This window comes from Poecilia mexicana, unplaced genomic scaffold (genome assembly GCF_051168715.1).
Source record: "Poecilia mexicana isolate PSO_F unplaced genomic scaffold, ASM5116871v1 scaffold_13, whole genome shotgun sequence".
In the NCBI taxonomy this organism is placed as follows: Eukaryota; Metazoa; Chordata; class Actinopteri; order Cyprinodontiformes; family Poeciliidae; genus Poecilia; species Poecilia mexicana.
The window spans coordinates 28,648,232-28,675,831 of record NW_028263382.1 but is presented as its reverse complement, the minus strand read 5'-3'; the positions used below and the strand labels follow the sequence as shown (position 1 = coordinate 28,675,831).

The window sequence follows — 27,600 nt, the reverse complement described above, 5'->3', positions numbered from 1 at the left end:
CACACCCCTACACATACACACACACACACACACACAAACAGGCACACACACACATGCACATTAGGGAGATGCTACGGAGAGCAAATGGCACATTTTCCACTCATTTAACCTGTCTAAATGTGGTTAGACGGCTGTATATGGCTTGCAAATCACATGCTGTCCACTTGCTTGTTCTCACTCATTTCTACCAGGTGGTTTAAATTTGTTCCAGTTCAAGAAAAGGCCTACAGCACTTCTTCTTCTTCTTCTTCTTCTTTGTTTTTTTTGTTTTGTTTTTGAAAATTGTCACCGCTTGAGAAACACTAATACTAAAAATAATTATCTGATAACTTGAGATGATATTCCACTATATTTAGAATGTTTTAAGTTGAACTGTTATGAATTAGAAGTGTTTAAATTGTAAAAAAAAAATACTCTGTTTATAAGAAGACGAATTAGTTTGGTTTAGTGGCTGAAAAACTCGGTTGGTCTTGATATAAAACTGCACAGCACTGTGTTTGTATTTATCCAGAGGAACAAGAACAGGACAAGAGAAAGAACAGAGAGCAAAAGGTGTTTGTCTTAGACCACAAACTCCAACATTGTTTCCTTGGAAACAGATGCTGTGAATTCAGAGCAGCCTGACAAGAATTTCTGACAGTCGGGGTAGTTCGGCTCTAAATGACACATGCACACAAAAACAGGGATTTCTTTTTTTTTTTTTTTTTTTTTTTTTTTTTTTTTTTTTTTGTTTTGCCCCCAGTAATTTTGTTAACCATTTTCAGAAAAAAAAGCTGTTTATGACTTTAAATTAAATATATTACTTCACCTGGATAACTATGTACATGTTACAATCCCTCAGGCACTCTTCGTGTCACATTTTTTGTGACATTTCCACATATTTATCTTCTTCATTTCAAGGCGCACTCACACACTGAAATCACACAAAATCACTACAGTATTCTGAGCCAGAACTAATATTAACCAAAAATATATATATTTTCTTGTTGTGAATGGAATTTTAGATTTATTTGTGCAGACAGGCCTAACAGGTTTTCTTTCAGAGTTCGTCTTCCCATCATCTCTGATCATCTTCCGTGTCCCTAATGAAGAAACGTAACATAATATCTCCACCATGTTTTACTGGGGCGATTGTTTTACGTTCTGGAATTATGTTCCACTTTACTTTGGCTCACCATAGAATCTCAGTAAAACACTTTGTGGTTGTTCTCGAAAAAGATGTGAAAATTATAAAACAATCACAACACACTTTTAGAAGGTGGTGTCTGCTGTAGGTGGAAGTGTTAATCTATTATTTGATCAATAAGACTGTGGGTTCAATGTTTTGTTTTATTCCACTGGAGTGCTGGATTGTAGACACACTTCAAATTTCGCATTGATTACATATTTATATTTATTTTACTTAAGCTTGAAAAGTTTTGGATGGGAGAGCAAATACACTTACCAATATAGGGCAAACTTGGATTTCCAAACTTTAGACATTGTTTTTTTTTTCCTTCTTTTTACTAAAATCAAAGTCAAATAGTTCAAATACATAAAAATGAGCCTTTTCAGATTTGTCATCTTGCGCCAAATGCCTGCTAAAATATAAATCATGTCTACCTTCTTCTTTCTGCATTTTATGTAAAGAAAAAAAAAAGTCTAACTTAGCTTCAACAAATAAAGATAAAAATTGTTTTTGGAGGCCTGTTGGCTTCCCTGGGAGCATGATGAAACAGCAGGGCATTTTAGAAACAAATAAAAATTGTGAACTCTTCCATTAAGCTGAAGATGAGTTTTCATCCAGTCACGATCCACAGTTTGGAAAACAAACAAAATAAAAACTTTACAAACAGAGTGGGAGACATTTAGTCAGAATTTAGATTAGACTTTTATTGACAAATCCCCTTCGTTTTAATCTACCACCTCAAATAACAGACGCTGCTTTATTCATTCGTTTTGCAGATGTGAATATGTTGCTTGTTTTTAAACTCATCCCTGCTTGAAATCAATGTTCTGTCAATGTTAACACACATGTAAAGGTTGCAAAAAGCTTTGCAGGTGCTATTTCGTTATGTGCCGTTCCCCTAAAGATCACCTCAGCAGAGGATTAAGGGGTTGGTCATTAAAAATGCATGACACTAACTATTCATTTTCCTTTCCTCATTCACTTTTAATTCCCTCTTTTATGCAAATATAATCTTCCATCCTATCGCTGTTTCTGGGGCTTTCTGTCAAGTGCTGCTTCATTAATAGTTGATGTAACTTAGGATAATGATGCACTGAAACACCGATCGTCCTGTTCTCTCTCTCTCTCTCTCTCTCTCTCTCTCTGTGTCAATCTGAATGCATGAGTGAGTGTGTGTGAGAGTGTGTGCGTTTGAGTGGGCTTACAAATCAGGTGTGGGTGGATTCAGGGTTGATAAAAACACAAAGTGCACTCAGGCGATGCTACGCTTCAAAGAATTTCAGATTAATTTGAGATCCACCACCAGGGGCCAGTAAATAACAGGCTAACAGTGATTCGTGCAGAAACATCATTCAAAGGTATGACCACAGAGCACAATACACACAACACCGTGCATTAATCAGGAGTCCGAAGGCTATTTGTTCAACACGGTGCAATCATCTGTCATACAATAACCGCTGCTATTTTATGTTCTGGGTTAAATTTAGGAGAGTTTCTACTTAATGTCGTCCCTACGGCTTCATTTCCAAACTAATATCACAGATGAATGATTTATTAGATGCTGTAAGATGGCTGCAATTCTCAAATCAGGAGCTTGGCCCATTACTTTTAATGTAGCTTTATTTTGTTTGACCTGATGAGACGCTGAATGTTAATTTAAGTAGACTAAAATGCCCCCTAAAGAATTGATTCTATAATAGGAGACTTAATTTCCCACAGTGCGGATGAACGCAACATAACCCTGCAAATACTTTCTTGGGAACCTTGAACTATTAATTTTGAAAAGACGTACCCACGGTTTATTTTAGGGGAATGACACGTTTTTTGGGCACCCCTTGGTAAAGACGTCTAAAAAAATGAATCTTGATTCACAGTCGCATGTTCTAACACAGACAAGTTTTGGTACATTTATTCAGTTGGGGGAAAAAAAAACAAAAGATCCCATGTTGAAAAATATTTGTCTTTTGAACAAAATCTTCAGTGGCACAATTATTGGTATCCCTGGCAATCCATCCGACCGACCATCCATTATCTTATCCCTGAAGGGTAGCAAGGGGTGCTGGTGCCAATCTCCAACGATCAACGGACTTACTTTGGTTTATTCTAACTAATCTAACAGTGTAAGGTGTTACATATTATCAGCAACTTAATTTATTGCTGATAATATGACTTGGCCCTTCCCTGCATGCGGCCACTTTATCTTGCACAGGATCTTGCGGCAGTCTGCTGTCGCCGGCTGCACTTACTTTTCTTTGCTGCCGTTTGTTAGCAGAGTAGCTAACTCTGCTACTCTGCAGAGCCAGAGACTGCAGGAGATTAAATGAACTGATAATTAAGGTTGGCTGCAAACTGGATACTTTTCAAACTATTACACATTATGGAAAACACTCCCCAGTCTCTCCATCACACACTGCACCAGCCGCAGAGTGTCTACGAAACAACAATGCAGATGCAGACGTCTGTAGCGACGGATACAGAACATGTTTCCTAATTATTATGAATGTCACAGTAAGGTTTGTCACCTCTGACTTCAGTAAGGACTTTCTTTTCAGAACTTGAAATAATGTGTATATTGTACTGGGTGTTGCATATTGTGCTGTTTGTAAGTTGTGTTTAACTTTTACTATAAAGCGTATGCTGCAGAACGTGTTTCATTAAATTGATCATATTTTGCAAAATACCAGACGTTTGTATGCTTTAACTGACAGCAATAAAAAAAATCGGATTTTTCTTTTATCTTACAGTCAAGCCTTTAAGAATCTGATAAACATACTTTTTTATTGAACCCACATTTCTGTTTGTTAAAAAATAGTTTTTTTTTTGGTCTGATGCAATGTTCTAATTTTAAAGCTGCAGTCTGTAACTTTTACAAAAACATGTTTTTTGTAGCTCAATTTTTTCAGATTATTGATGCCAAAACACAACATAGTGATAGTTTTATGTCAGATCCTGGTTTGTTTTGGTGATTTGATTATGTTTGATGTTTCTTAGGTCTAGTTATTCTTTCGTGTTAGATTTATTTCCTAATCCCTTCTATGCTCTCCCTCGCCCCCTGTGACACTTTCTCTCTCTCTCACCTGCAATCAGTTAGCCAATCAGTTCTGGTCCATTGTTCCACATTCACTCTCCCAGTAATTAAACACTTCTGCTGCTCTCACCCTTTGCCTTTGCTAGTCCCTCCAGTCAAATCCTGTTTAGTTCCTTGCTGTCCTGCTTTTGTTTCGCTCTGGCTCCCTGTGCTCCCTGTGAGTTTTGAAAGTTTGTCCAGCATTTTTTCATTAAACATTCTTCATAATCAGCTCTCCGCATCTGCTGCTCCTGCGCTTTAAAAACACTTTTCATGACATTTAACAAACATGTAAAGAAATAAATAAACTTTTTTGTTTGTTTTATAAAAGTTACATAATGCAGCTTTAAGTGACAGGTTTTCATTTATTTTAAATGGACAATCATTTATTTACAGAAATAAAGACTTTCAAAACCAACGTGTAATTAATCTATAATGCGTTTCGCTTGGTGATAATGTTCCTAAAATAAAAGAGCTTTTTAATGATATCCTAATTTATTGAGTGGAGCTGCAGTACTGGATCAGTAGGCATGCAGTTTACTTCAAGTCCATCAGATATATGCCACTAAACTGAATATTGCTTTCCGCATATAAACTGCTAGTCTTTTAAAGTTTCTTGAGTTGACGCTGGTTGTCAACTGGCAGTAAATAGATAAAAGACACTAATCTAAATTTTGAACTAAAATTGATCAAATTCATTCCAGATGCTTCATTTAGCATAAATCAAACACAGATTTCAGAGCGATTAGCCACTGTGCTTTAGGTAGGTGGGACCAATTCATTATTAACTGGGTGGAAAGCCGTACTGCATTTTTCTATTACTGCAACTGTATGTCACTTTCTATAAATATTCACCTTAATAACGTCAATAAATGATCTAATGCTGTCTTCATTAGATGCTCCCCCCTCCCGCTGGTGTGTCACCTCTGTCGTTTTCAATCTCCGCGTAAAATCCACACAGAGTTTCTCCTCTATTAATAGATTTCTGGATGCAACTTGTCAGGGTGTTAGCTTTTCATATTTCCTAACAGATCCGTTTTCGTCACGTTTCCTCCCCAGCGCACTTGTCTGTGAAAACCTTACAGACTTGCACTCTCACCTTCCCCCCCCCCACACACACACACGTGAACAAACCATGCACACGACGCACATCAACACACGAGTGAGTTCGCACAAAGTAGGTCACATTAATGTGTGAAATTGCTCTAAGTCTCTGTGTGTGTGTGTGTGTGTGTGTGTGTGTGTGTGTGTGCGTGTGGGGGTGTGTGTGTGTGTGTGTGTTTTGGTTTTCTGTATGCTCATGGGTTATGTTTTTTCGTCCTCTCATGTTCCTCTGCATGTGTCCTCGTGGCCCCGGAGAGAGCTGAATCATTAGGCCGGCTGCAAGTCACTTAGCTCAACTTGGATGTAATTCTAAGGCCTTAGGTCAGGTGCATTCACATTCATGTTTTGCAGTCGTATCACACACACAGAGGACGGGGTAGTTAGATGAGGGTAATTTAATAACACGGGGGTTTTGGAAAAGACATGAAAACCTGTGAATGTGTCCCGCTTAAAGGGGGAGAAAAGGAACAAACACAGGACACTAAGCCGTCACTATTTTTGGACCTCAGAGTCGATGAATGAACACCCATGAACCCTTTTGGGCAGAGTGAGGAGTCCTTCAGCCTGAAAATCCTTGAGCACCACAGGGAGAGATGAGACGAGGATTTACGCGCACAAGCGGACACTCTCTCAAGCTCTCACAGTTTAACTTTTTTTTTCTTTTTTTTTTTTTTCCCACTAGGAGCTTTATTTTTGGTTGGCTGAGTCCACCGCTGCTGTCCCCTCTTTAACCTACAGCTCACAGAACATCAGGCTTATTAATAACTCATCGAACTGCGGCGTCTCTGTGACAAACAAGATTATGATGAACTTTTGCAGGACGACTTCCATTAGGGCGGGTGAAGCGAGGTTGATTTTCTTTTTTAATTTCATTATCGTGTACTTTTGTCCTCTTGCTTTGTGAGCGCCTCTCCTCTCTGACAGTAAATGCGAATGGGAGGTAAATCCAATCCCGTCAGGCTGACCTCTTTCCTTTTCTCTTCTTTTCTTTCCTTTTCTTTTCTTTTTTAAAATAACATCTCTATTTGGTCACAAACACTCTTTAAATCCAATCTAAATCATATTTGTCCTTTCACTACCACTGTAATGAGGCATCCCTGTAGATTACAAACTCTTCAGTCTGTCTTTGAACTGCTACTAAAGAGCGTGGACACACGACTTCCGGTCTGGAAACATCTCCATTAGCTTCCTAACCTAATTTGCAGCAATCTTTAACAGCTAATCACGTACCTATGCAGATTTAGATTAAATGAAAAGAATTGTCTCGGTTATGTAATCTCCTCACCATCGATGCACTTTTAAGAGCACTGCAGTAACACCAAACACAGCCGAACACTGGCGAGGCAAAAATAGAAAGAAAAAAAATATTCTACGCAGACAGCTGCCTTCAGAAGACACATAATTATTAAACAGTGGACTTAATTTAATCTCGGCAAAAAATTCACCTGCTGTGCGAAGGTCTCTGAGGTTTGTTACAGAACAAGATCAATGCAGTAGACAGGCCAGGATTAAAGTCGCAAAATCTAAAGCAGAGGTGATCAAAACATCCCGAGCTTCAAGCGTCGGAAGGAGTTTTTCGTTTGAACTTTTCAAGACTTGATCGTCAAACTTAATCTGACTGGTTGTGTGAAGAGAAAGGATTAAATCGAGATTCTACCAGGAGGAACATGCCAGCTTTGACTTGTTGGAGACATCTTCTTAAAAGCAGGTGGATCAAGTCCAAAAATATCGACGATATCGATACCAAGTTGGTGTCCGTATTAGTTCAATACCAGATTTATTGAATCGTTTTTATCTGTTGTAGTTTCATCTCACAGCTTATAAAATAGTTTTTATTTGTTCTATCGTTTTCTGTTTGTTTGTCATGTCAAGATGTTAATAAAGTATGTTGTAAACACCAATGAACGTAATCCAAATCGTAATCATTTTTGTTAAAATCCAAGTTTTAACAAGATGAACAGAAGAACCCAAAAGAGAGAAGTTTGAGAACATATAAAACTTAATTAACGAAAAGTATCGGTATCGTATCGTATCAGATCTATCTGATCACATGGTGTTGGATTGATGCCAATTATATGATGCGTTGCAAACCTTTAACATCCACAGTTCGGGTGGCTGAATCTATTATATGTGCTCAACAAGTTTTACTCTTATTAAAGGGTTGCAAAAAAAGAGATCTATATTCTAGACAGAACATCCTAAGAAGTCGTAGTTTATTGTTTCCTCTAAGTCATGAAGATTCAGCAAACATGAACAAAAAAAGGTCTTCGGGTCAGATGAGAATAAACTGTTTTTTTTGTTTTGTTTTGTTGTTTTTTTTGGCTACACTGTGGAATTAAACTAACACTGAACGTCCCAGTGAAAACACTGTCCAGCTGGGGCAACTGAATGCTTTAGATCCATATCCACACAAACAAAGTCTAGATTTTAATCTAATTTAAAACTGAAAAAAAAAACAATAATTACAGATGTGCTTTTTGTAATCAGAATGAATTTCAGCAGTTTTGCAAAGAAGAGTGGGTAAAATTTGTAATGACTAGCATTTCACACTATTTAAAACGATTTTTAAAAACATTTGAAAACTGTTAAGCATTCCTCTTCCCTTTTTGGTACTTTGCATTGTTCTTTTAAATAAAATCACCAAAAAAATGGAGATTTGTTAGCGTTCACGTGGATCAAAAGGGCAAAATGCTGGTCACCTTGAACACAAATCCAAACTCATTCATCTATTCATGTGCAGACAGATTTTTTTTTCTAAATCGCCCAGGTTTCTCTTTCATTATTATGCAGATGTAGCAAAATGCCTCTCATGCCAGCGTGCAGTGTCAGTGTTGGACTGACCCGAGAACAGACTCCTGCCATAAATGAAACAGCTGTCTAATGCACCGGCTCCACGTTGGTAGTGTAGCTGCGTTAGACTCCCTCCCCAGATGACTGCCGTGATAGGAAACGGTGATGACGACAGCGCGTAAATCGGCTGCTGGAAACCAGAGAGATGCTCCGGTCACGCTGTGTGCGGTGAACACAAGTGCCTGCCTGCCCGCCTGCCTTCCTGCCAGCCGACACGGTAAAACCAGCGGAACTCCACATCCAGAGGACGGGGAGAGGTTTGGGTAGGCGCGCGTCCCCGGATGGATCGCAAGTAGGGATGGTGCGCTTTCTGATCTTCCTCCCACCGACACCACTGTGATATTTTCTTTTTAATTATATATATTTTTTAAACAAGCTGCAAGTCAAACTTTACAAGCTGACCTGACTCTTTCTAACAGTCAAAACTAAAATCAACCAAAAATAAATAAATAAATAAATAAATAAAATGTCAACGACGCACGAGAGCTCCCCTGCGCCCAACCAGAGCCACCTCTCCACGGCAAGCTCGGACAAAGCGGACCCCTCTGCGATGGAGAGACGGATCCAGCTTCTCCTCTTCGGCTTGTGCGTAACCATCGCCGCCGCCACCTTAGTTGGAGGCGTGTATTCGCTCCTTTCGCTCCTCCGGATGAGGAGGAAAACCTCGCTGTGTGTCATAGTGGCTTCCATGTCGGTGGACGACCTGCTCAGCGTGGTCCCCCTCTCCCTCTTCATGCTCCTGCAGTGGGAGACCCGGCGGGGTGAGGGGTCTGGCGGTCTGTGCACTCTGTCCGGACTTCTTTACGTGTTCCAGGGGGTTTCCAGCAACATGAAGGCGTGCCTCATAGCAGCCTACACTTTTTATGTCACCAAGAGATTCGGCGTGCTCCAGTCCGTCCGCCGGCCGCTGAGAGTCATGTGGGCTATCGGCGGCGTGTGGGCGGTGAGCCTCACCGTGAGCGTGCTACCTTTGTGCGGATGGGGCAGCTTCGCGCCGGCCTCTCTCGGCTGCTTCCCGAAGAGCGACAGCTTTTACACCCTGCTGCTCTTCTCGTTGTATCTCCTGTGCTTCTGTGGCTTTCTGGGTTTCTTCATTCCCCTCACGTATCAGCTGCTGTGCTCCAGAGAGCCCCAGAGGACGTTACTCTACCCGAGCTATCTGGGCATGGCGAGGGGACTGAGCGGCTCCGCTCACCTCTGTGAGCTCCCGTCGTCGTTCTCCCGGGACAGTCTGGACAGAAGTTTCGGAGCGTACAACGAGCTGAGCCCGAGTTCTTGCGGGACGGGGGTGAGGGAGAAGGAGGACAGCGGCCTTTCCCCTGTGTCCGCCGGCGGACGTAGGGGGGCTTCCGTCGGAGATACACCTGTTGTGTTCGCGCAGAAGCGCTTCTCCATGATTCTGGCGGTTCTTCGAGTCATTTTATGGATGCCGATGATGGTAAGCAGAATTACCAAATAAAACAAACACAAAAAAAAAAAAACATCTTTGTAACTTTCTCTACCAAGAAGTACAGTGCTTCCCAAAAGAACCCTCAAAAAACATTTCGCATTTTGTCACATTAAAAATCACAAGCTTCAGTGTATTTCCATATGATTTTGTGTCAGTCTCACACAAAAGCATAATTGCGAAGTGAAAGTAAATTGATAACCCCAAAAAAAATTCTACAGAAAAAGAAAAAGCTTGTGTCTCACAGTGTTGGTCCAAGCATAACCCAGTCTAATTCATAGCCCCCCCATAGTTTCACAGTTGTTGCTAACTTGTCATCACTTCAATAATTTCTGCTGCTTGTCTCTCCTTGAGTCATACTTCATAGTTAATTTAACTGCAAGCTCTTCAATAAATAAAAGTTCCTATCTTCTTTCCTGTTACACTCTGGACAGAACTGCCAGATCAAATTAGCAAGTTAGAGAAATGGCCTATAGATTCCATAATTTATATTCTGCTATGTATTTAAAAAATAATGTTTGTCTGGAGTTGAGGCCCCAAGTGAAGTTATGATTAGGGCCTCACTGAAGCTCAGACCAGCTCTGGACGGGCAAATGTACTCAGTTCCCTTTGAGGCAATATATTTTGGCAATACTTTATTTACTTAATACTTGTCTGATCATATGGGGTTGAAAGTTCAATGACCTATGTAGAGTCTCAGAGTGTCTCCAAGTTGCCTATTAACTAAATTCAGCAGAAAACAGATCAGACCGCCTTGCTGTCAAATTCACTGAGAGCATTCAGCTTGTTAAGGTGAATGAATCTTCATCAGTGCAGACAGACCAACTGCACAGAGTAGCATGAGATTCAGGAATAAGACATTTAAGCAGCACTTACTCCATTTCTATTGCAGTGGCATGTATGTGCATGACATAGGGTGGCTCTAACTTGTAATATATATTCCATAGAATTATTTTCTATTTTATACGAGTGCTACAGTATTGAATGCATCTCAGTAACATATGTGTATATAAAATGAACGAAAACCCATGTGGCAAAATAATCATGTGCTGCTTATTTGCCAAATTAATGAAAAAAGGCTTCAGTTTGTAAGGTATAGAGTAGCAGCCATTGTGCCTACTCTACTGTATAAGCCTGTAATCATGAGCTGAGGTTTATTCAGTCTGTCATATTCAGGTTCTGCAATATCATGTGCTTCATCCTTCTTATGGCCAGGTCATGCAATGTTTGGTGAGAAGGAGAGGTCATTTTCTTGCATAGATTGGCCAATAGAGAGTGCACACACTAACCATACCATACACAATTTAACAAAGTCCCTTTTAAGAAGACGTAAAATAAGATGATGTAAAAAAATTTGAATAATTGGGATGAACTAGAGAGGGCTGTTCAAATACAATAATCATTACAGTATCCTTGAGAAAAATGATTTCAGACAACATGAGTTTGTTTTTGTTTACATGCCACAAAGAACTGAAGCTGTTACAAAAGCTAAAACGGGACCACAGAGTCTACCTGACTCTTTTTTGGTCAGGTAGAATAAACAAATACACAGCGAATTAAAAAAAAAAAAAAAAGAAAAGGCCTTTTTGTTGATGAAGGTTTTGTGTGTGTCCCCCATTCATGTGTCTCCTTCCCTGCCAACTCCTCATGCATTTTGTACGTCTCACTTCTGGGTGAATTAATTCAGCCTTCCCTCTCGCTTTCACAGACTGTGGTCCTCATACGGCATGCGGTGAACGCGCGCAGCTCTTCTCTGGAGACCTTGAGCTTCTTTCTCACTCTGCTTGCACCTGCGGTCACTCCCCTGTTCGTGCTGTCGGAGCGCTGGATCCATATGCCGTGTGGCTGCTTCATTAACTGCAAGCGGGATCCGGCACAGGAGCCTTCAGGTACAAAGAAGCAATCTAACAATCGTGATTGCTCAAACACAATAAAACTTCAAACATGACTCACAGTAGGTTTTAAAAGAGAGAAAAAGAAAAAGCTTTAAGTTTCTCATTTTGTGTTGTTTTTTGTGTGTGTGTGTGTGTGTGTGTGGTTTTTATTTATGTTTCTTCTGTCTTCCTTGTAGAGATGAAAAGAAGATTTGAGTTCAGCCTTTCCTTTCAGCAAGGCTACGGAGTCTATAAGCTGTCGCATGCCACCAAGTCTCTAAGCAGCCCTCCTACAGAAAAACCCACTTATCACAGCCTTTTCAACTGTGATTTCCCAAACGCGCGCCTTGACGCGCTGGAACCCGGCGGGCTCTCGAGATTGGGCCCCACTTTCGATTTCAGCACCCCGCTGCCGGCGGACAGCTCGTCTCACGCCGGTCTCTTCTTGGAGGCCGGCGTAGGGGGGCCGCTGGCCGATCATCCCGCTCTGCCCCACGTCAACCACAGGGACGATGAGGAATTCCACTGCGTCCCCTCGCTGCCTTCCCACCTGCGGGAAAAGGATCACACCCTGAACGACTCGTCGTCGGTTTTCGACGGACCGGAGAGGAGGCTCTCGCACGAGGAGTGCAGGAAAATCGAGCTGACGGACTGGGAGTGGTGCCGAAGTAAATCAGAGAGAACACCCAGACAGGTACAAAGTGGCTGGTTGGTTTTTGGTTAACCCTATTATTATTATTATTATTATTATTATTATTATTATTATTATTATTATTCAGGCTATTGTTTTCCTAAAGTTAACACACAGGAAGCTTTATCTCACAAAATATGGTGAGGTCATCATCTCTTATTCATTACTGTTCCAAGGCTCAAACATCAACATATTGCAACAGTATTTACGCTAAACGTCACATTTGCTACCACAAACTCCTATGTATTCTTTTTTTTGTGTGTGTTTTCTGTGATAGACCAACAGGAAGTCGTGCACGACTGTGTGGAAAAAAAAAAAGTGGTTATTAGGGCTGGACAATAAATCAGCAACAATTTATATCGCCATAAAACATGGGGTAGATAATACGTTTAATAGAATATTCGATCATTTTACTGAACTTCATTCCAGAACCGCAGAGCATTCTGGGGGATCTAGGTGTAGGAAAGAATTAACCTGCTCAATCTCTGGCGTCAAGTAACTCAGTGCTCTTTGGTTACCTTAGCAACAACCTTCTGAGTAATTTGTACAGCAGCAGTTCCATGTTTCGCCGCCTCGAATCATAACCAGCGGCGGTTCCTGCTATGGGCGGCATGGACAACCGCCCAGGTGACAAAAACTTGACTTACTGTCAAGCTTTCTGCAGGTTCAAACCGATTTTCATCGAGGATTGTCCTGCATTGTTTTTACCTCGACCCGTTTTCCCATCAACTCTGACCAGTTTCCCTGATTCTGCAGAAGAAAAGCGTCCCGTGGTGATGGGAGTAGCGTGTTCAACACTTGCTTTCTTCCTGTCACTCTTCAACACAGGGCCAGGTTTGAGGAGTTAACAAGTAACAGTTGTCCTGTCAATAGATTTACTCTCCTGAGCTGTGTGTCTGTGCAGCTCCTCCAGAGGTACCACGAGCCTCTTGGCTGCTTCCTTAAAACCATCTTCTCCCCTTGCCTTCGTCAGTTCAGTTGGATTGACTGATTTTGCTCGGTTTGCAGTTGTGCTATTTTACTTTTTCAGAAGGGAGAATGAACAACGAACTCCTTGTTGCAGCTTGTTTTAAAGTTTTTGTAGGAAAACATGGCATCTTAATCAGTTCTCAAGGCTTTCCTTTATTAAAGAAGGAAATAAAACAATCTTTCTGGAGAATGCCTCTGACTTTCTCTGGGCTGGTTCATATGTCTTTGGGCTCATTTTTCAAACCTGCAATTACGCCTTTTGAAATTGTAGATGATCATCCTGGCTGCTGTGCCTGCTGCCATCTAGATAAAAGTGGGCTTGAATCATCCCTTGTTTACCCCGTTTTCTCAACCATGGTTTTCCCAAGATATCTTCGTCTGTAGCAAGCAAGCGGCAACAGATCCTAACTAATGGAGCGATTGATTGGGACGCTATCAGATGCACACCTGTCTTTCAAAGGCAGAATTGAATTCATTACCCCTCTGAGACTCCAAAACGGCTCGGCTCAATTCGTTGATTTACTCAGGGGAGTTCATTCAGGAGGAGGGCGTTCAGATTTACGCCTCTGGGATTGCTGTCAATGAAATGTGCGTGCCTGAATTCACCTGAGAATTCTCTGTGATTGCTGAAAAAACTGAGGAAGACAAAAAGAAACCAATTCATTTTGGAATTTCACTCATCTTTAAAGTGGAAAGCTGTATAGACGCGTTCAATAAAACAGATTAAAATTTAATTTCAGTAACTTAATTCCCCAAATGAGACATTATATAGGTTAATTTACAAAGAATTACTTTCCACTTACAAAATACAACATTTTGTCATGATTCTTCTGGGTTTGGACTTCAGTTTTCTTCTTTGCATTCTGATCATGTCCTCGTCTGTTCATTCCTTGTTGTTAAATTATTTTTGAGTTGTGTGCTTTGTGTGGACTGGATTTGATTTTTCTAAGATGGTTCTTTTTTTAACTTCATTTGTAGTTTCCTTGTGTCTTAAGTTGTTCTCCAGTATTTTTCATTCACCTATCCCAGGTCTGCCATTATGCTCTCCTTCACAGCTATTCCCTATAATATCATTATCTTTTTGCTGCATTCTGCCTTTGCAGAATGCATATTTACCTCTAACATTCTGGTGCATCTAAGAAAAAAAATAGTTTTGCGTAAAAGAGCAATATTTCTTGCCAGTTGTCTTAGAAAGTGAAACTGTGTTTTTATAGAGATTTATTGCACAGCATAAAATATTTAAAGCTTCTATTTTTTTTTTTGTTGCATTTTGAATGACCATGGCTTATAGCTAAAGAAAACTCAAAATCCAGTGTCTCATAAAAGTAGAATATTTCATTGGTTCAATGAGAAATGTTTTAAGCACAAATGCCAGCCTTCTGGAAACTATGTACATTTCTATGCACTCAGTATTTAGCTGAGGCTCCTCTTGCATGAATTACTGCATCAGTGCACCGTGGCATAGAGGCGATCAGCCTGTGGCGCTACGTAGGTGTTGTTGAAACCCAGATTGCTTTGATAGCTGCCTTTCTGGGTCAGGTGCCTCTCTAATCTTCATCTTAACAGTTCATTGATTTTCTAAAGGGTTCAGGAAAGAGGAGTTGACTGACCAATGAGGAACAGGAACACCAATGTCATTGGACCAGCTTTTGGTTCCTTTGGCAGTGTGAGCAGGTATTAAGTCCAGATGGAAAGTAAAATTAACATCTCCATCCAGCAAAGGGAAGCATGAAGTGCTCTAGAATTTCCTGGTAGATGCTGCATTGGCCTTCAGAAAACACGGCGGACCGACACCAGCAGATGACACGGGCGTCCAAACCGTCACTGACTGTGGAAACTTCACTCTGGACTTCAAGCAACGTGGATTCTCTGGATTCTCCACTCTTCCTCCAGATTCCATGACCTTGTTTTCCAAATAAAACTCAGAACTTACTTTCATCAGGACACTTGACTCTGGACACCATTGTGCAAAAAATCCAGTTCCTTTTCTCCTCTGATGTTGTCTCTGGTTGTGGGGTGGCTCGATTAATGCAACATTTATAGCCTATGTCTAGAATTGGTGGCTCTTCTGGAATGGATTCCCCTCAACAATCTTCTCAAGGCTGCGGTTCTCTGTCCCGGTGTTCCACCTTTCTTTCCACACTTCTTCCTTCCATCTTCTTCAACAACGGCTTTTTTAGACCATGATTGTGTAGTCCGCTTAAAGCCTGGGGAAAACCTTTGCAGGTGTTTTGAGTTAATTAGGTGATTGGGGTGTGACACCATGAACCGTTTTCACAGTATTCAAATTGTCTGTGCACACCGAATCTGTGGTTTTCATTATCTGTGAGCCACCGTCGTCAAAATTACAAGAAATAATGGAATATATCACTCTATGTGTGATGGATCTATATAATATATGAGTTTTCCTTTCTGAGATTACTGGGAAGAAATATTGCACTTTCATGCAATATTATTTTTTCTTTCAGATGTACTTGTATATTCACATCGTTTCTCATTCCGCCATACATCGTGGTCGGGGGGGGATAACACCATTAACCCGTTTTTTTTGTTTGTTTTCTTTTGTGGACGGCTCAGAGACTGTGGAAACACACGGGCATGCATGCGTGTACAAACCCTCACAAGCACGTTTTATCTCTGAGTCTCTGAGTTTCCTCTTCTCCGTCTCTGTTCCACTTGCAAGTATGAAATGTGTTTTTGGTTCGAAAAAATCACCAGAGGGTGGAAATCCACAGAGCATGCATCTGCAGCTTGGCTTTTGGCACTCACTTTGCATCATGTGGAAGTTACAGATTCTCACTGCAGACTTGTACGTCTCGGTGTGTCGTTTTTGTCTTTGCGCGCAAGTGTGTGTGTGTGTGTCCTACTTCTGGGCTTCTTTAACAGGGAATTTTGTGGGGTTTTTTTAGTTTTTCTTTAAGGCTTAATCATTGATTGGAGCCCATACATGTGGAAGTACAAACTCGCTACCAACAGCGGTACATGCAGTACCCGTGTTGGCTGTGTTTTTCTTCCTCGTTAGCAGGCTAGATGTCATTAGCCGGTACCTTTTCACCCCCCTCACTGCCAGAGCCTGTGGCCTTCAGCACCCAGAGGGAGAGTTAGAATCGGAGCTTAAAGACGTATTTACCCCCTCTGTGACTTTATGCTCTATTACCGAGCACAAAGCTTGAAATACACTTACTAGCCCTTTCCCTCAGGGGATGTGCTGATCCAATGTGCATTCAGTTGTTAGCCCCTGAAAGTCAGTTTCCCTCTTCATAGGATTCATCCAAACCTGGAAAACAAAAATGGCTCCTCTAATAACATTTGAATGCAACACACACTCAAAAAACCACAAATGGGTTTAATATCGCTTCAGTCAGGAAAGTCGTAAAATAGTTGAACCCTTCATCTTGTGAGACAAAAACAAAACAAAACTGTGCAACATAAAGTGAATTTTCCCTAGAATTTTCTTAAATGTTGCCTCCATGGCACCAAATGTTCTTGTACTCTTTTAAAACTAATCTTCATCAATCTTTCTCCAGGGTTTTTAAAAGGCTATTTTAGAGTTCGTTCTTTGGACTTTGTCTTTGTTTTACGTCTTTCCTATTTATCCTTGTGCCTGACCAGAACAATATTGTAACTGTGCTTAGAAGAGGAAATGTGGACAAAGCCACATAAGGTTTCTTTTGTTTTATTTTTATAATTTTTGTTTAATTCAGCAGACGAAATCGGAGCAATGCGTTTCTTTAGGGTCTGAAAATAACTTTGTTAAAAAAAAAAAAGATTTATTCATCTCTTTGCTAGGTGGAATTTAATTTTGCACATACATAAATAAAAAAAAATTGGTTAGATAAGCTAAATTGTTTGACATGACGTACTCGTTGCCTAGAAGGCTGTTGTTAAAAGTTGAGCGGTCTGAAGAGAGCAGCTGAAACACTTAACCGTTAAAATTTATGACATTCAACCCAAGGTGTTGATGCTGTCAAACAACTATTTCTTAAAGTTTTGTCAAGTGGAACCGGAACAACCCTGTGCTGCAAACTAAATCGCCGGCGAGTTGCACCAAAACAAAGCACGATCATGTAATAATTAGCTTAGAACGTAAGCAAATTGCTCCGCTTGAAAACACTGTCAGTAAGAAAAAGACATCTCTATAATTGAATGCTAAAGTGTAGCTGAACGGTTATTGCTGAGGTTTTTTAGCGACACCTCTTACTTAATACAGAAGGTGTGATGAGGGAGCATATTTGATAATAGGTAAGTTTTGTTTTTAGAGCAAAATTTAGCATTAAATTTTGCTCTAAACATAAAGGAATGTCACAACGAGTCTCTTCCAGTACGTAGTTATGGATTTATTACCACCGACATGTTTTTATTGCATTTTATTGTCATCTCGATAAAAAACAAACCAAAGTGTTATAATACTTTCTGAGGTAGGTTGAGATTAAGACTGCACTGTATGACTAAAAATATTTTCTGAACAGTTATAGTAATGCCTTCCTTTAAAATATTCGGAGAGAGAAAAAATATCGTTTTTTTTGTTTGTTTTTTTCTCACCTCAAAGCTAATTTCTTGTACTCATTCCACCCCATCATTGGACCTACTTTGAAAGCAGGATGCTACATTCAAATAACCTTCTGCTGCTTTCAGAATGGCCTGTAAAATTTGCAGCCCTATGTGTTTACGGCTTTGTCATTTGAGTGAATGTGATCGCTAACGTCCTTGCTTTCTGTTGCTCATCACAGCCTCAATCAGATAACCACATTCAGCCCTTTTTTAATAATTCAAAGCCGTAATGAGACCTGTAGACGTGTCTCTCTACTCATGCGCCACATTATTTCATCTCCTGCACCCTGCTAAACCTTGTGTGTCGTTTTAAAGAAATTATGTGGAAAAAAAATCAAAATAAAAAAATTTCATGTACCAAGGGCTAATTTTCTGCCAAAATAAACAATCAGGGGGGGATAAACATAATCAAACCTGAAACCTATAAATCAAGCCGTAAACACAAAAGTAAAGTAAGTTGTAAAAATATGACATCAGCTAAATTGTTCATCCAGTCTTTTCAATATCTGAAGGTCTTAAATCTTATTTTAGCAGCAGGGAGGGTTTTAATATGAGGAGCAACACATTGGCCTACCGTTACTGGTCATCGTTCAACACGGTCCAGTTTCAGTCACTTTGAACAGCAGGAATGAAGTCCGAATGTGAGCTGGTTGCTGCTCTTATTGAGCTGCAGTGGCAAAACACAACTTGATTTTTATTGTAGAAGCAGAAGCATTTTTATTTAGCTTTTTTGTTTGTTTGTTTGTTTGGTTTACGATGACTCATATCAATTAGATGTCTAAAGTGGATGGCAGGAGGTAAAATTGAATTTATCCATTGGCATCACTTTACAGGAGAGGCGTTCAGACTCAAGGGCCGACGTCCTGTAACGTTTGGATGGATCGGAGTTTTTAACTCTTCACTGCTGGATTGTGCCATGTGTCTGGACCCACACTGGTTTTTTTTTTTTTTTTGCTTGTTTGTTTTTACCCCTGTGCATGTTCACTATGTTCACCAGTCCACTATTCAAAACTCAGTCGGTTTTAAAAAAAAGCAAACCTCATGTTCACTCGTTCGCTGACATCCTCCTACAGGATTTTGCAGAGGAACACAGCTGTTTGCAGCGTTTTACTTGTGGTTTTGATTAAAAAAATTATTAATTATTAATTATTTATTAATAAATAAATAATTTTTATTTATTAATTATTAATACATAAATAATAATTTATTATTTATTAAATTATTAATAAAAAAAATTATTATTATTTTTAAAGCAGAACAAATTTTCATTCTATTCTTTAGCTGTTTTTGTGGATGAGAAGAGAAAACGATAGGCGATCTGCGCACATTTAGCTCCATCTCCTTCATGAATCCACTGTAGAAGTAAAGCAAATCGTTGGCGTTCAGCAGTTGCAGAGAAACGGAGAAGGTTGCACCGCTTTCAAAATCCCCCTCGGCGTTCTTGCTTTTGTTTCTGTGTGATGTCAAATCTAAGCGACGGCTATTAGATGTAACTCCAGCATCACTCTGTGCTGATGTTTGCATTTAAATTGCATATTATTTGGGGCCGTGTGTCACGTAGAGGCAGAGCGGTGCCGTGATGAGGACGTAGTTCTTGATTCATCCACAGCTGGACCTTTGCTCCGTGTCCCACCCCTTCTCTTTCTGCCTGCTTCCTGTCTGCTTCCTGTCTAATAACTGTGCATAAAAGGTCACTAATGCAATGTATTCAAAGAGTCTTATTAATAAATTATGTATGCTTTGGGTTTTGCTCTACCTTTCTCTATTGGACACAACGTGCTCATTTAAATGCGGGCATGAAGTATTGTAAATCATGTTTTTGAAGATTTTTATTAAGATTTTCTCTATTCCATTCAGTTGTCACCACACAAAGCAACTATTCATTCATTTTTCAAAAATTTCTACCTGTAAAATGTCAGTTTCTCTATTCATGTCTTTTCTAGAGCACATGACAGTAAAAAAAAATGTTTGAATGACTTTTTTTCCCGTTCGCATCAACACAGCCAGATTTATGCAATAATGAAACAAACAAAGCAAAAAAATATGTAAAAAAAAAAAAATCAAAGGTGTACAAGGAGCGTTTATTAAAATATATATATTTTTTTCTTTTTCTATCACTTCTGCATCCTGTTGCGTCTGAGGCTGATTAGAGAACAGCCGTGACATGATAGAAAAAATGGGTGCAAAAAGCTTCTTGACGGGCCGGGCCGCTCCCGCAGGTATTCACTGCAAATTGCTTTATGACTCCAATGCAAGAAACAGAAAACAAATATCAGCAGCCAAGGCAGCTGAAGAAATGGAGGAGATTGAACCGCTTTGTGTATTTCCCAGTTTGTGTAAAAGTGTTAAGCTAAGACATTGCACAGTCGGGCTAAGAAACTCCTTCCATCAAAATACAGGTAGTAATTTTGATTTCGAGGACGGTTTTTAAATCTATGTTCCCACATTGCCACATTCGACCAACTGTCCACAATCAATGAAAACGTGCGCGCCCCATAAGCCAAGGCTGGTGTTTTGTTGTGACATTTCTCAGACGTTGAGGAAAAACATAAATTCAGCTTCTACACTCACATGTGTCAAACTCAAGGCCCGCGGGCCACATGTGGCCCGCCATGCCATTTTATGTGGCCCTCCCAGCATTTTTATAGGCCGATGATCGACTTAAAATACGTTTTGAGCACGAATTGACTACAAACTACATTTCCCACAATGCATTCCGATTGTTACCAGCCAACATTACCGCTTCTCGCCACTAGAGAGCAGCAGAGTCACCTTAAGCTACTTATTGATTTTCCCAGCGAATAAAACTGAGACATCGACAAGCTAACATCAAAACGTCCAAGAAAAGAAACATCGACTTACAAGTAAGACTGTGAATGAAGATGTGTGTGAGTTGGTGTCAGGGCGGCAGGTCGCGCTAGACTTTTTTGTTATCCGTTATCTTGACCGACAACATAAAAAATAAAATAAAAATCGGTCATGTACTATTTTTATCCGTGAAATTACACTCATATTAACATCGGCTATTTAGTCGCATCTTATGTGGTTTAGCTAATATTTACCGTGAATCTAGATCCCATCACAAATTAAGCAGATAAATGTATCTACATCTAAGCGACTTCACTTAAATTAATGTCACTTCACCCGCTGGGGTCTGAACGCACTTCCTCCTGGTTCCTGGTCTGCAGAAAACTCCGCCGCGTCCGCAGTGGTTGAGCAGCGGACTGCGCATGTTACAGTCTAATTAACTTTTGCACCGTCATTTATTTCCTCAAGATAAACTGCCGGCTCCTCAAATGGATTAACACAACGTTGCATTCTCTTTAGCTTTCTCTGGTCTGCAATGGAGACTTGAATTTAACGCGCCATTTCTACCAAAGGTTTGTAATGCGCTTCCTAACCAGACGCTCCAAAGCGTCCGGTCCATAACTCTTCAACACGCTGTCAGCTCCCGGTCAGAAAGACGCATTTAGTTCAGAGACCATGAGATGATATTCAGAAAGGATTTTTTTTAATTAATTGATTTCAGTTGCCTCTGACACTAAATCTTTGCGTAAAGTCTATAATGTTTGCCCATGTGACTTGTTTTTATTATTTGTTTGCTTACCTTTAAACACTGATTTAAATATTGTAATTTTTAAACTAAGCAGTAATTTTACATCCATGGAAACTCAAATGTAATATTTAAAATTTCAATACATTAAATCAGTTATTTAACCATATGAGGTGGTGTTTAATTTATTTTTAGCATTGTATTTTTATATATTAATGCTAGGGCTGTTTTCCAGAGCTACCATCTGCAGCTTTAGATGCATTCCTTCTCTAACACACCTGGACCATTGACTCATTATAAGCCTCTACAGAACTGAATGAGGGAAGTCAACCTTTTGTCTGGGGTGTTTTAGCAGGGATGCACTCCTGATTTGTACCGTCAATGTGGCCCTTTGAGGGTGGCCAATATGCTGAAGTGGCCCTCGGTGAAATTGAGTTTGACACCCCTGTTCTACACCCTTCAACAAGCTCACCTCATTTTAACAGAGTCTAGTTAGAGAATGTACGGCTTTTCCCTTGAATCACCCTCTCACCGTTTCCTGTGGTTTTCCTTCGCAGAGGTCATCGGGCGGTCTTTCTATACCTCTGTGTGCCTTTCAGGGCACTGTGTCTCTCCAGGCACCCACAGGCAAGACGCTCTCTCTTTCCACCTACGAGGTCAGCAGCGACGGCCTCAAGATCTCCCCGAACAACGCCAAAAAGGTAAAGAGTCTCGGCCCCGTCTCGTACTGGAAGTCTTATGGGATGACAAGCTTTCGTTTCCCGTTTCTCAGCGGTTTGTTGCAGAAAAATGTTTGACATTTTATATGAATTTCACTTGGTATGTACTTTAGTCTTAGCTTTGTTTTATATAATTGTCTCTGTACTTATTTAATCAACTTGGCATTTAAGAAACAGTGAAACAACTGGGACGACATCCGTTGGCTAACTCAGCTGTGACTGTGAGCTAATATTTCAGTCTTAAAGGGCATGCATCATGTTTTGCAACTTTTCTTTCAAATGCTGGTTGAACTTTCCGCTCTCTGTAATTCTGTTTTTTTTTTTTTTTTTTTTTTCATTTTAAGTGGAAAAAAAAACGTTCAGCTTCTTTAGCAATGGTGTCCTCATTGCTAAAGAATGAGGACACCATTCATCCATGGTCATTCTAGAAGAAACTACCGAGCTTGAAATAATTTTTTCAGTATTTTTTTATAGATTTTTTAAAATCCTCTTTCATTGATTAAAGCAGTGGTTCTTAACCTTTTTTGAGGTACTGAACCCCCCAGTTTCATATGCGCATTCACTGACAACCCCCCCCCCCAACCCCCAACACAGAAAATAATTTGCGGTATTCTGATTTATTAATGTAATTATATTAGTTGTATTACCTCCACCACGCCACTAGAGGCAGTATCAACCCCGAAAAGATGTGACTAAGGAGCAGATTTAGACTACAGAATTTGGTAAAAACTGTGAGCTTTACTGAAGTAATTAAAGACACAAGTTCAAATCCATGCTGAAAGTGGAACTCCTTCCCGTAGCTCTGATTGGCTCAGCAATGTAACGTGATCCTCTGGAGCAAGTGATGGCAAAACGGGCGTCATCACGACTTTACACAAGTGTGTCTATCTCCGCGGCAGAGGCTCCGCCGAACCCCTGAGACCGACTCATCGAACCCCTGGGATTCGATCGAACCCAGGAACCACTGGATTAAAGTCACTATTTGGTCTTTACAAACATTGCATACATATAAAAACATTTCTATGAAAATGACACAATCCTAACTACCCCAACGGCTTAAAGGTTTTAGTTTCTCTACCGACAGATTTGATCGTGCTTAAATTTAAAACTGTGCTCCTCTCCCACTCTCTCTCCAGTTGCTACGAGAACAAAAATCTCCTGTTTGGCCCTCCATCAGTCTTACGATAGGGTGGGCTGCAGAGGATGCCCACATTTGGGAAGATGTAATCTTTCCCCTGCTTTGTTTTCCCACATCCCTTGTGGTAGCTGTGTAAAATATCACAGTGGTGAATAGAAGCAGCTGAAAGTCTTACTTTCTTTATTAATTAGTTCAATTCTTTCAGAGCACAATGACTTTCATGCCAATCAAACCCTGTAAGCCCACCTACAGTTAGTTTTCAATAAAAAAAAAACTTTTGTTTTTTTACCCGAAAAGATCACATTTAAGGCATTTGTGTTTTTGATAACACACATTACTCCAAATTCTTTTCCACACTTTACACTTTTAAAGCTCTTCTTCCAAAGACTCTTACTGTGTCAGAAAGATGACTTATTTGCTTAAAAGAACAGTCTGCAGGTAGATTTGGAATAATTTATGTTAGCACTGTCAAGCCTTTATGTCGGCACTGACAAGTAATAAAGCATGTTCTCCGATGTTCAAACGCAGTCCTCATTCAGTCTTGTTAACGAGGATAAAACGTCTCAAGAGTGGCACAACGTTTGAACTGGTTTTTTGAAAAATGGTTGCTGTTTATCTGCAGTTTTGTAAGACCAAGTTGCCCTAATTCCTATCTTAAATATAGAAACGTAGCTGTTTGTCTCCAGGCACTAGTTGGATATTGAATAAAAGGATATGCTTGGACTCTTTTTCCTTCGGAAACTTTTTCTAAATCTCCAGCCAGCACTTGAGCAGATTCTTTAAAGCATCAGAAGAAATCTTGGTTAAACAGGAAGGGGAAGTTTTGCGGTGACAACGTTTCCATTTCAAATGTGTGCAAAACTTGGTCAATATTCCACTTATGTCAAAAAACAAATTGAATTTCGAAACTGTGTTGTTTCCTTTAAGCAAGAAACGCAATTAAAGTCATATGAGAATACCGTATTTTCCGCACTATAAGACGCACCTAAAAACCTTCAATTTCCTCAAAAGCCGACAGTGCGCCTTATAATCCGGTGCGCCTTATATATGGACCAATATTGAGCCACAACAGGTCCAGCAACGGACTTTACCACAGGGGCCGCGTTTCATTGGCTAATGCCCATTTTAGGTCACAGTGCAGCTACCACGTGCGTGACCGTCTCACAAACACAAGCTACAGTAGTAAACATATGCTAATGTACATTCAAAACCATGAATGCCGACTTACCCAGCCTTGCAAGAACAACAGGCATCAGTGATCTTGTCCACAGCTATATTTATGCTGAGGGTGTGAGGATCTGCTGTTTTCCTCATCTATCGGTAGCTTTTAGCTGTGACGCGCACAATGTTGGAGGCATCCAGTGGCTCAAACACCTTGATGTCGTCCAAAAAAGATGACATGAACTTGTTGGTTCCCCTGTCCATTGTCGTGGCTGATATGTTGTGAAAATCCGGCAGAAATGCTACGCTAATTAACTCAGATCGAAATGAAAGACGTCATGTTTACACAGACATGCAGTAGGCTGCTTACGTAGTTGGTCCACTACGGTAAGCAGCCGCCTACTTCTTTTTCCCCCGTAGAAGAAGTGGTGCGCGGTGCATGCTGGGATAGTTGTCAGAACACTGGTTTGTTAATAAAGTTTGATAATACATTTAAAGGGGGGGAGGGGCAGGGGAAGAGAGACAGAGACTGCAGCGGCAGCGTGTCGGTTGGTCTGTGTTACCCAGAAAGCAGTTGGGCATAATATCGCAACACCAACACCGTGAGTGAAACAACGGCTGGGCCAGCCTACTATATAAAGTACTCGGGGACCATTTCTTTATTAATGTGGATGTGTAATAATAGAGTATGAAGCGTCTATTCTATGCGCCTTATAATGCGGTGCGCCTAATGTATGAAAAAAGTCCTAAAATAGGCCATTCATTGAAGGTGCGCCTTATAATCCGGTGCGCCTTATAGTGCGGAAAATACGGTAAATTTGCTCACTCAATAAGTCATTAAAAAACATGCTTCCTGTCATCTTCTTTGTCTTTTCCTACAGTGGTAATACCTGACACGTGTGATGCGAAAACAAAGTGTTTCCATTGCAGTTTAGCGAAATATACTAATTTTGGTAGAGCCACAAAACCACCTCATCCCAGAGCTTTTTCGAAATTGGCACATCCCCATCAGGCAAATTTATTTTTGTAATCCCCATTGGCGCAATTTTATGGTCAACGGAAAACGCAGCTAGAAATGATGCGCTGCTTGTAAAGGGCCTAAATAATCTCTATCTCTTAAAGGTGGAAGTGTACCGCTCCAAGTCCGTCGGCCACGAACCCAGCGCAGACGACCCAGCGTCTGGATCCCACGCCGAGGACACCAACGTCAGCTGCGTCGGCATGGAGATCGGCATGGGGATGGGCATAGGAGCCGGCGTGGGAGACACCAACGTTAAAATCCACCTGGAGGTCTTGGAAATCTGCGACAACGAGGAGGCCATGGACAGCGTCTCCATCGTCTCCAACATCAGCCAGTCCTCGATGCACGCCCGCTCGCCATCGCTGCGCTACTCCCGGCGGGAGAACCGCTTCGTTTCATGCGACCTGGCCGAGACTGCGTCCTACTCCCTGCTCATCCCCAGCGGCGGCAACGCCGAGGCAGAGACCATCAATATCACTATTCCTGACACGGTGGAAGCCCACCGGCAGAACAGCCGGCGGCAGACGCAGGAGAGCTCAGGGTATCACGAGGATATTCAGCTACTTAATGAGGCTTACAGAAAGCAGGCAGGCGAGGGGGAAGAGTGAGATATGTACACAATAACAAAGGAGGGGCCTCTCAGGGGGAGGCTGAAACAGCAACTCAGGCAGTAAAGTCATGAAGACGAATATCCTAATCATTTCACATCTTTTTTTTTGTGTTGTTTTCTTTACGATCACAGCTTTAACAGAGCTTAGAGGTGATGTGAACAGAGACTCATAGTGTTGTAATAGCCTCTTTGCTTACTCCTGTGTTTCTTCTTCAGGTAAAATAAGGTGAAAGCACATACATATTTTATGTGTAAACTAAGTGGAGAAACGTAAGCCTGCAAAACAAAAAGGCATTTTCAAAGTATTCATACAGTTCAAACTTTTTCACATCTTGTCTGAAACCACATCGCTCCCAAGTGACAAACCGTATTATGACTTTAAAAAGTATTGGTGGCAGAGGTGTGTGTGTTTTGATCATGATCTGATTCAAGTTAAATACAGGGCAAGTATCGCCGATACTGAAACTTTTTATTTTCTTAAGATTTATATATCATCAAGCTTCTGACCTTTAGGCGTTTTTGTGCATTTCCTTTGAATTATTTTATTAAGGCAGTGTAATGTAAAATCAACTTTTTCGAGCTTTACATCATGTTATAATGATTTTCCCTCACCATAAGCACACCTGGGGTGTTGCTTTGATTCTTTCATGCATGTTTGAGAAATCCTTAAATCTCCCGTGGCAACCGTTCAAAACAGCTGGGGGGAACGAGCGCCGACTTTGAGACACAGTTCCTCCTCAGAGCCGCGGTTACCAAGCTTCTGAACTCCCACCTCACACAGCAGCCCCTCTCCCTTGCAACTTCCCCAATGAACTCCTTCAGACTAGCAAGCAGCAATTAGCAATCACCTGGTGGAACTGCGTGTCTGCTGAGCTCATTATACAAGCTACATCCCAATGCAATGTTGTTAAAGGGTTAATAGAGGTGTAGACGTTGTGATGACCTCGCTGAAGGTGGTGTGTTAGAAAGAGCAAGAGTTCCTTGAATAGACAGAGGCCCAATTTTAAGCTGCTAAATTACAAGGTCAAATTTCTTTTTAAGTCGAATTTGACATGTACAGCATTTTTATTACATCTGACAGCAACATTGGTTACTTCATTGTGCTATAAAATGATACTATACAGCTGGAAAACTCATAATACTGCTCCTTTAAAACATAGGACAAAGTTTAAATGCTTTTTATAGCATATTAACATGATTTGCATGCACTTTTCCTAAATAAAGTGCAAAAAATATCACAAGTTTTTTCGATGTAGAGTTGAGAAACTACAATACAAAAATGAAATAAAATTTCCAGACAGAATCTGAAACTGAAGTATCAATGTTATAATATTAGTATCGATCTGATACTGATACAGACTTGATATCGATATTATCTAGGGCTGTTGTAAACGAATATTTTAGTAATCGAGTAATCTATCGATTATTCTTACGATTAATCGAGTAATCGGATAAAAAAAAATTCTAAAATGAAATATTGGTAAATCTGGCTTAATACCGGTGTTACTATCAGATATCAATATCAGTCCAATTGTTCATATTTGAGCATCCCTAACAGTTGCTTTTTTGTAGTTTAGAAAACTAACCTGTAACAATAATAGCTCACTTTCTAAGTTAACCAGAAGAAAAGTTATAGAAAAATCTGAAATTATATTGAATTTAATAACAAAGAGGCAG

General features: G+C 40.4%; 1 protein-coding gene and 1 long non-coding RNA gene across 2 annotated transcripts in view; both read left to right on the top strand.

The window, feature by feature from the left end:
• The first annotated feature begins 300 nt into the window (after positions 1-300).
• Positions 301-27,600, top strand: part of LOC148155867 (uncharacterized) — a 138,679-nt gene continuing 111,379 nt past the window's right edge. Inside the window, exon 1 of the long non-coding RNA XR_015765123.1 lies at positions 301-729. This is a non-coding gene — a long non-coding RNA (uncharacterized LOC148155867). The remainder of the gene's footprint in view (positions 730-27,600) is intronic.
• On the top strand, positions 8,077-27,564 carry LOC106931539 (putative G protein-coupled receptor 149). Its single transcript, XM_015009712.2, has 5 exons — positions 8,077-9,627; positions 11,345-11,525; positions 11,708-12,204; positions 21,832-21,975; positions 25,415-27,564. The coding sequence occupies exons 1-5, from the start codon at positions 8,656-8,658 to the stop codon at positions 25,919-25,921; spliced, it is 2,301 nt and encodes a 766-aa protein (XP_014865198.1). The 5' UTR covers positions 8,077-8,655; the 3' UTR covers positions 25,922-27,564.

Coding starts and splice junctions, on each gene's coding strand:
- LOC106931539 (XM_015009712.2), top strand. CDS start 8,656: ATGTCAACGACGCACGAGAGCTCCCCTGCGCCCAACCAGAGCCACCTC. Junction 9,628..11,344: donor TTTTATGGATGCCGATGATG/GTAAGCAGAATT, acceptor TCGCTTTCACAG/ACTGTGGTCCTCATACGGCA. Junction 21,976..25,414: donor CCCCGAACAACGCCAAAAAG/GTAAAGAGTCTC, acceptor TATCTCTTAAAG/GTGGAAGTGTACCGCTCCAA.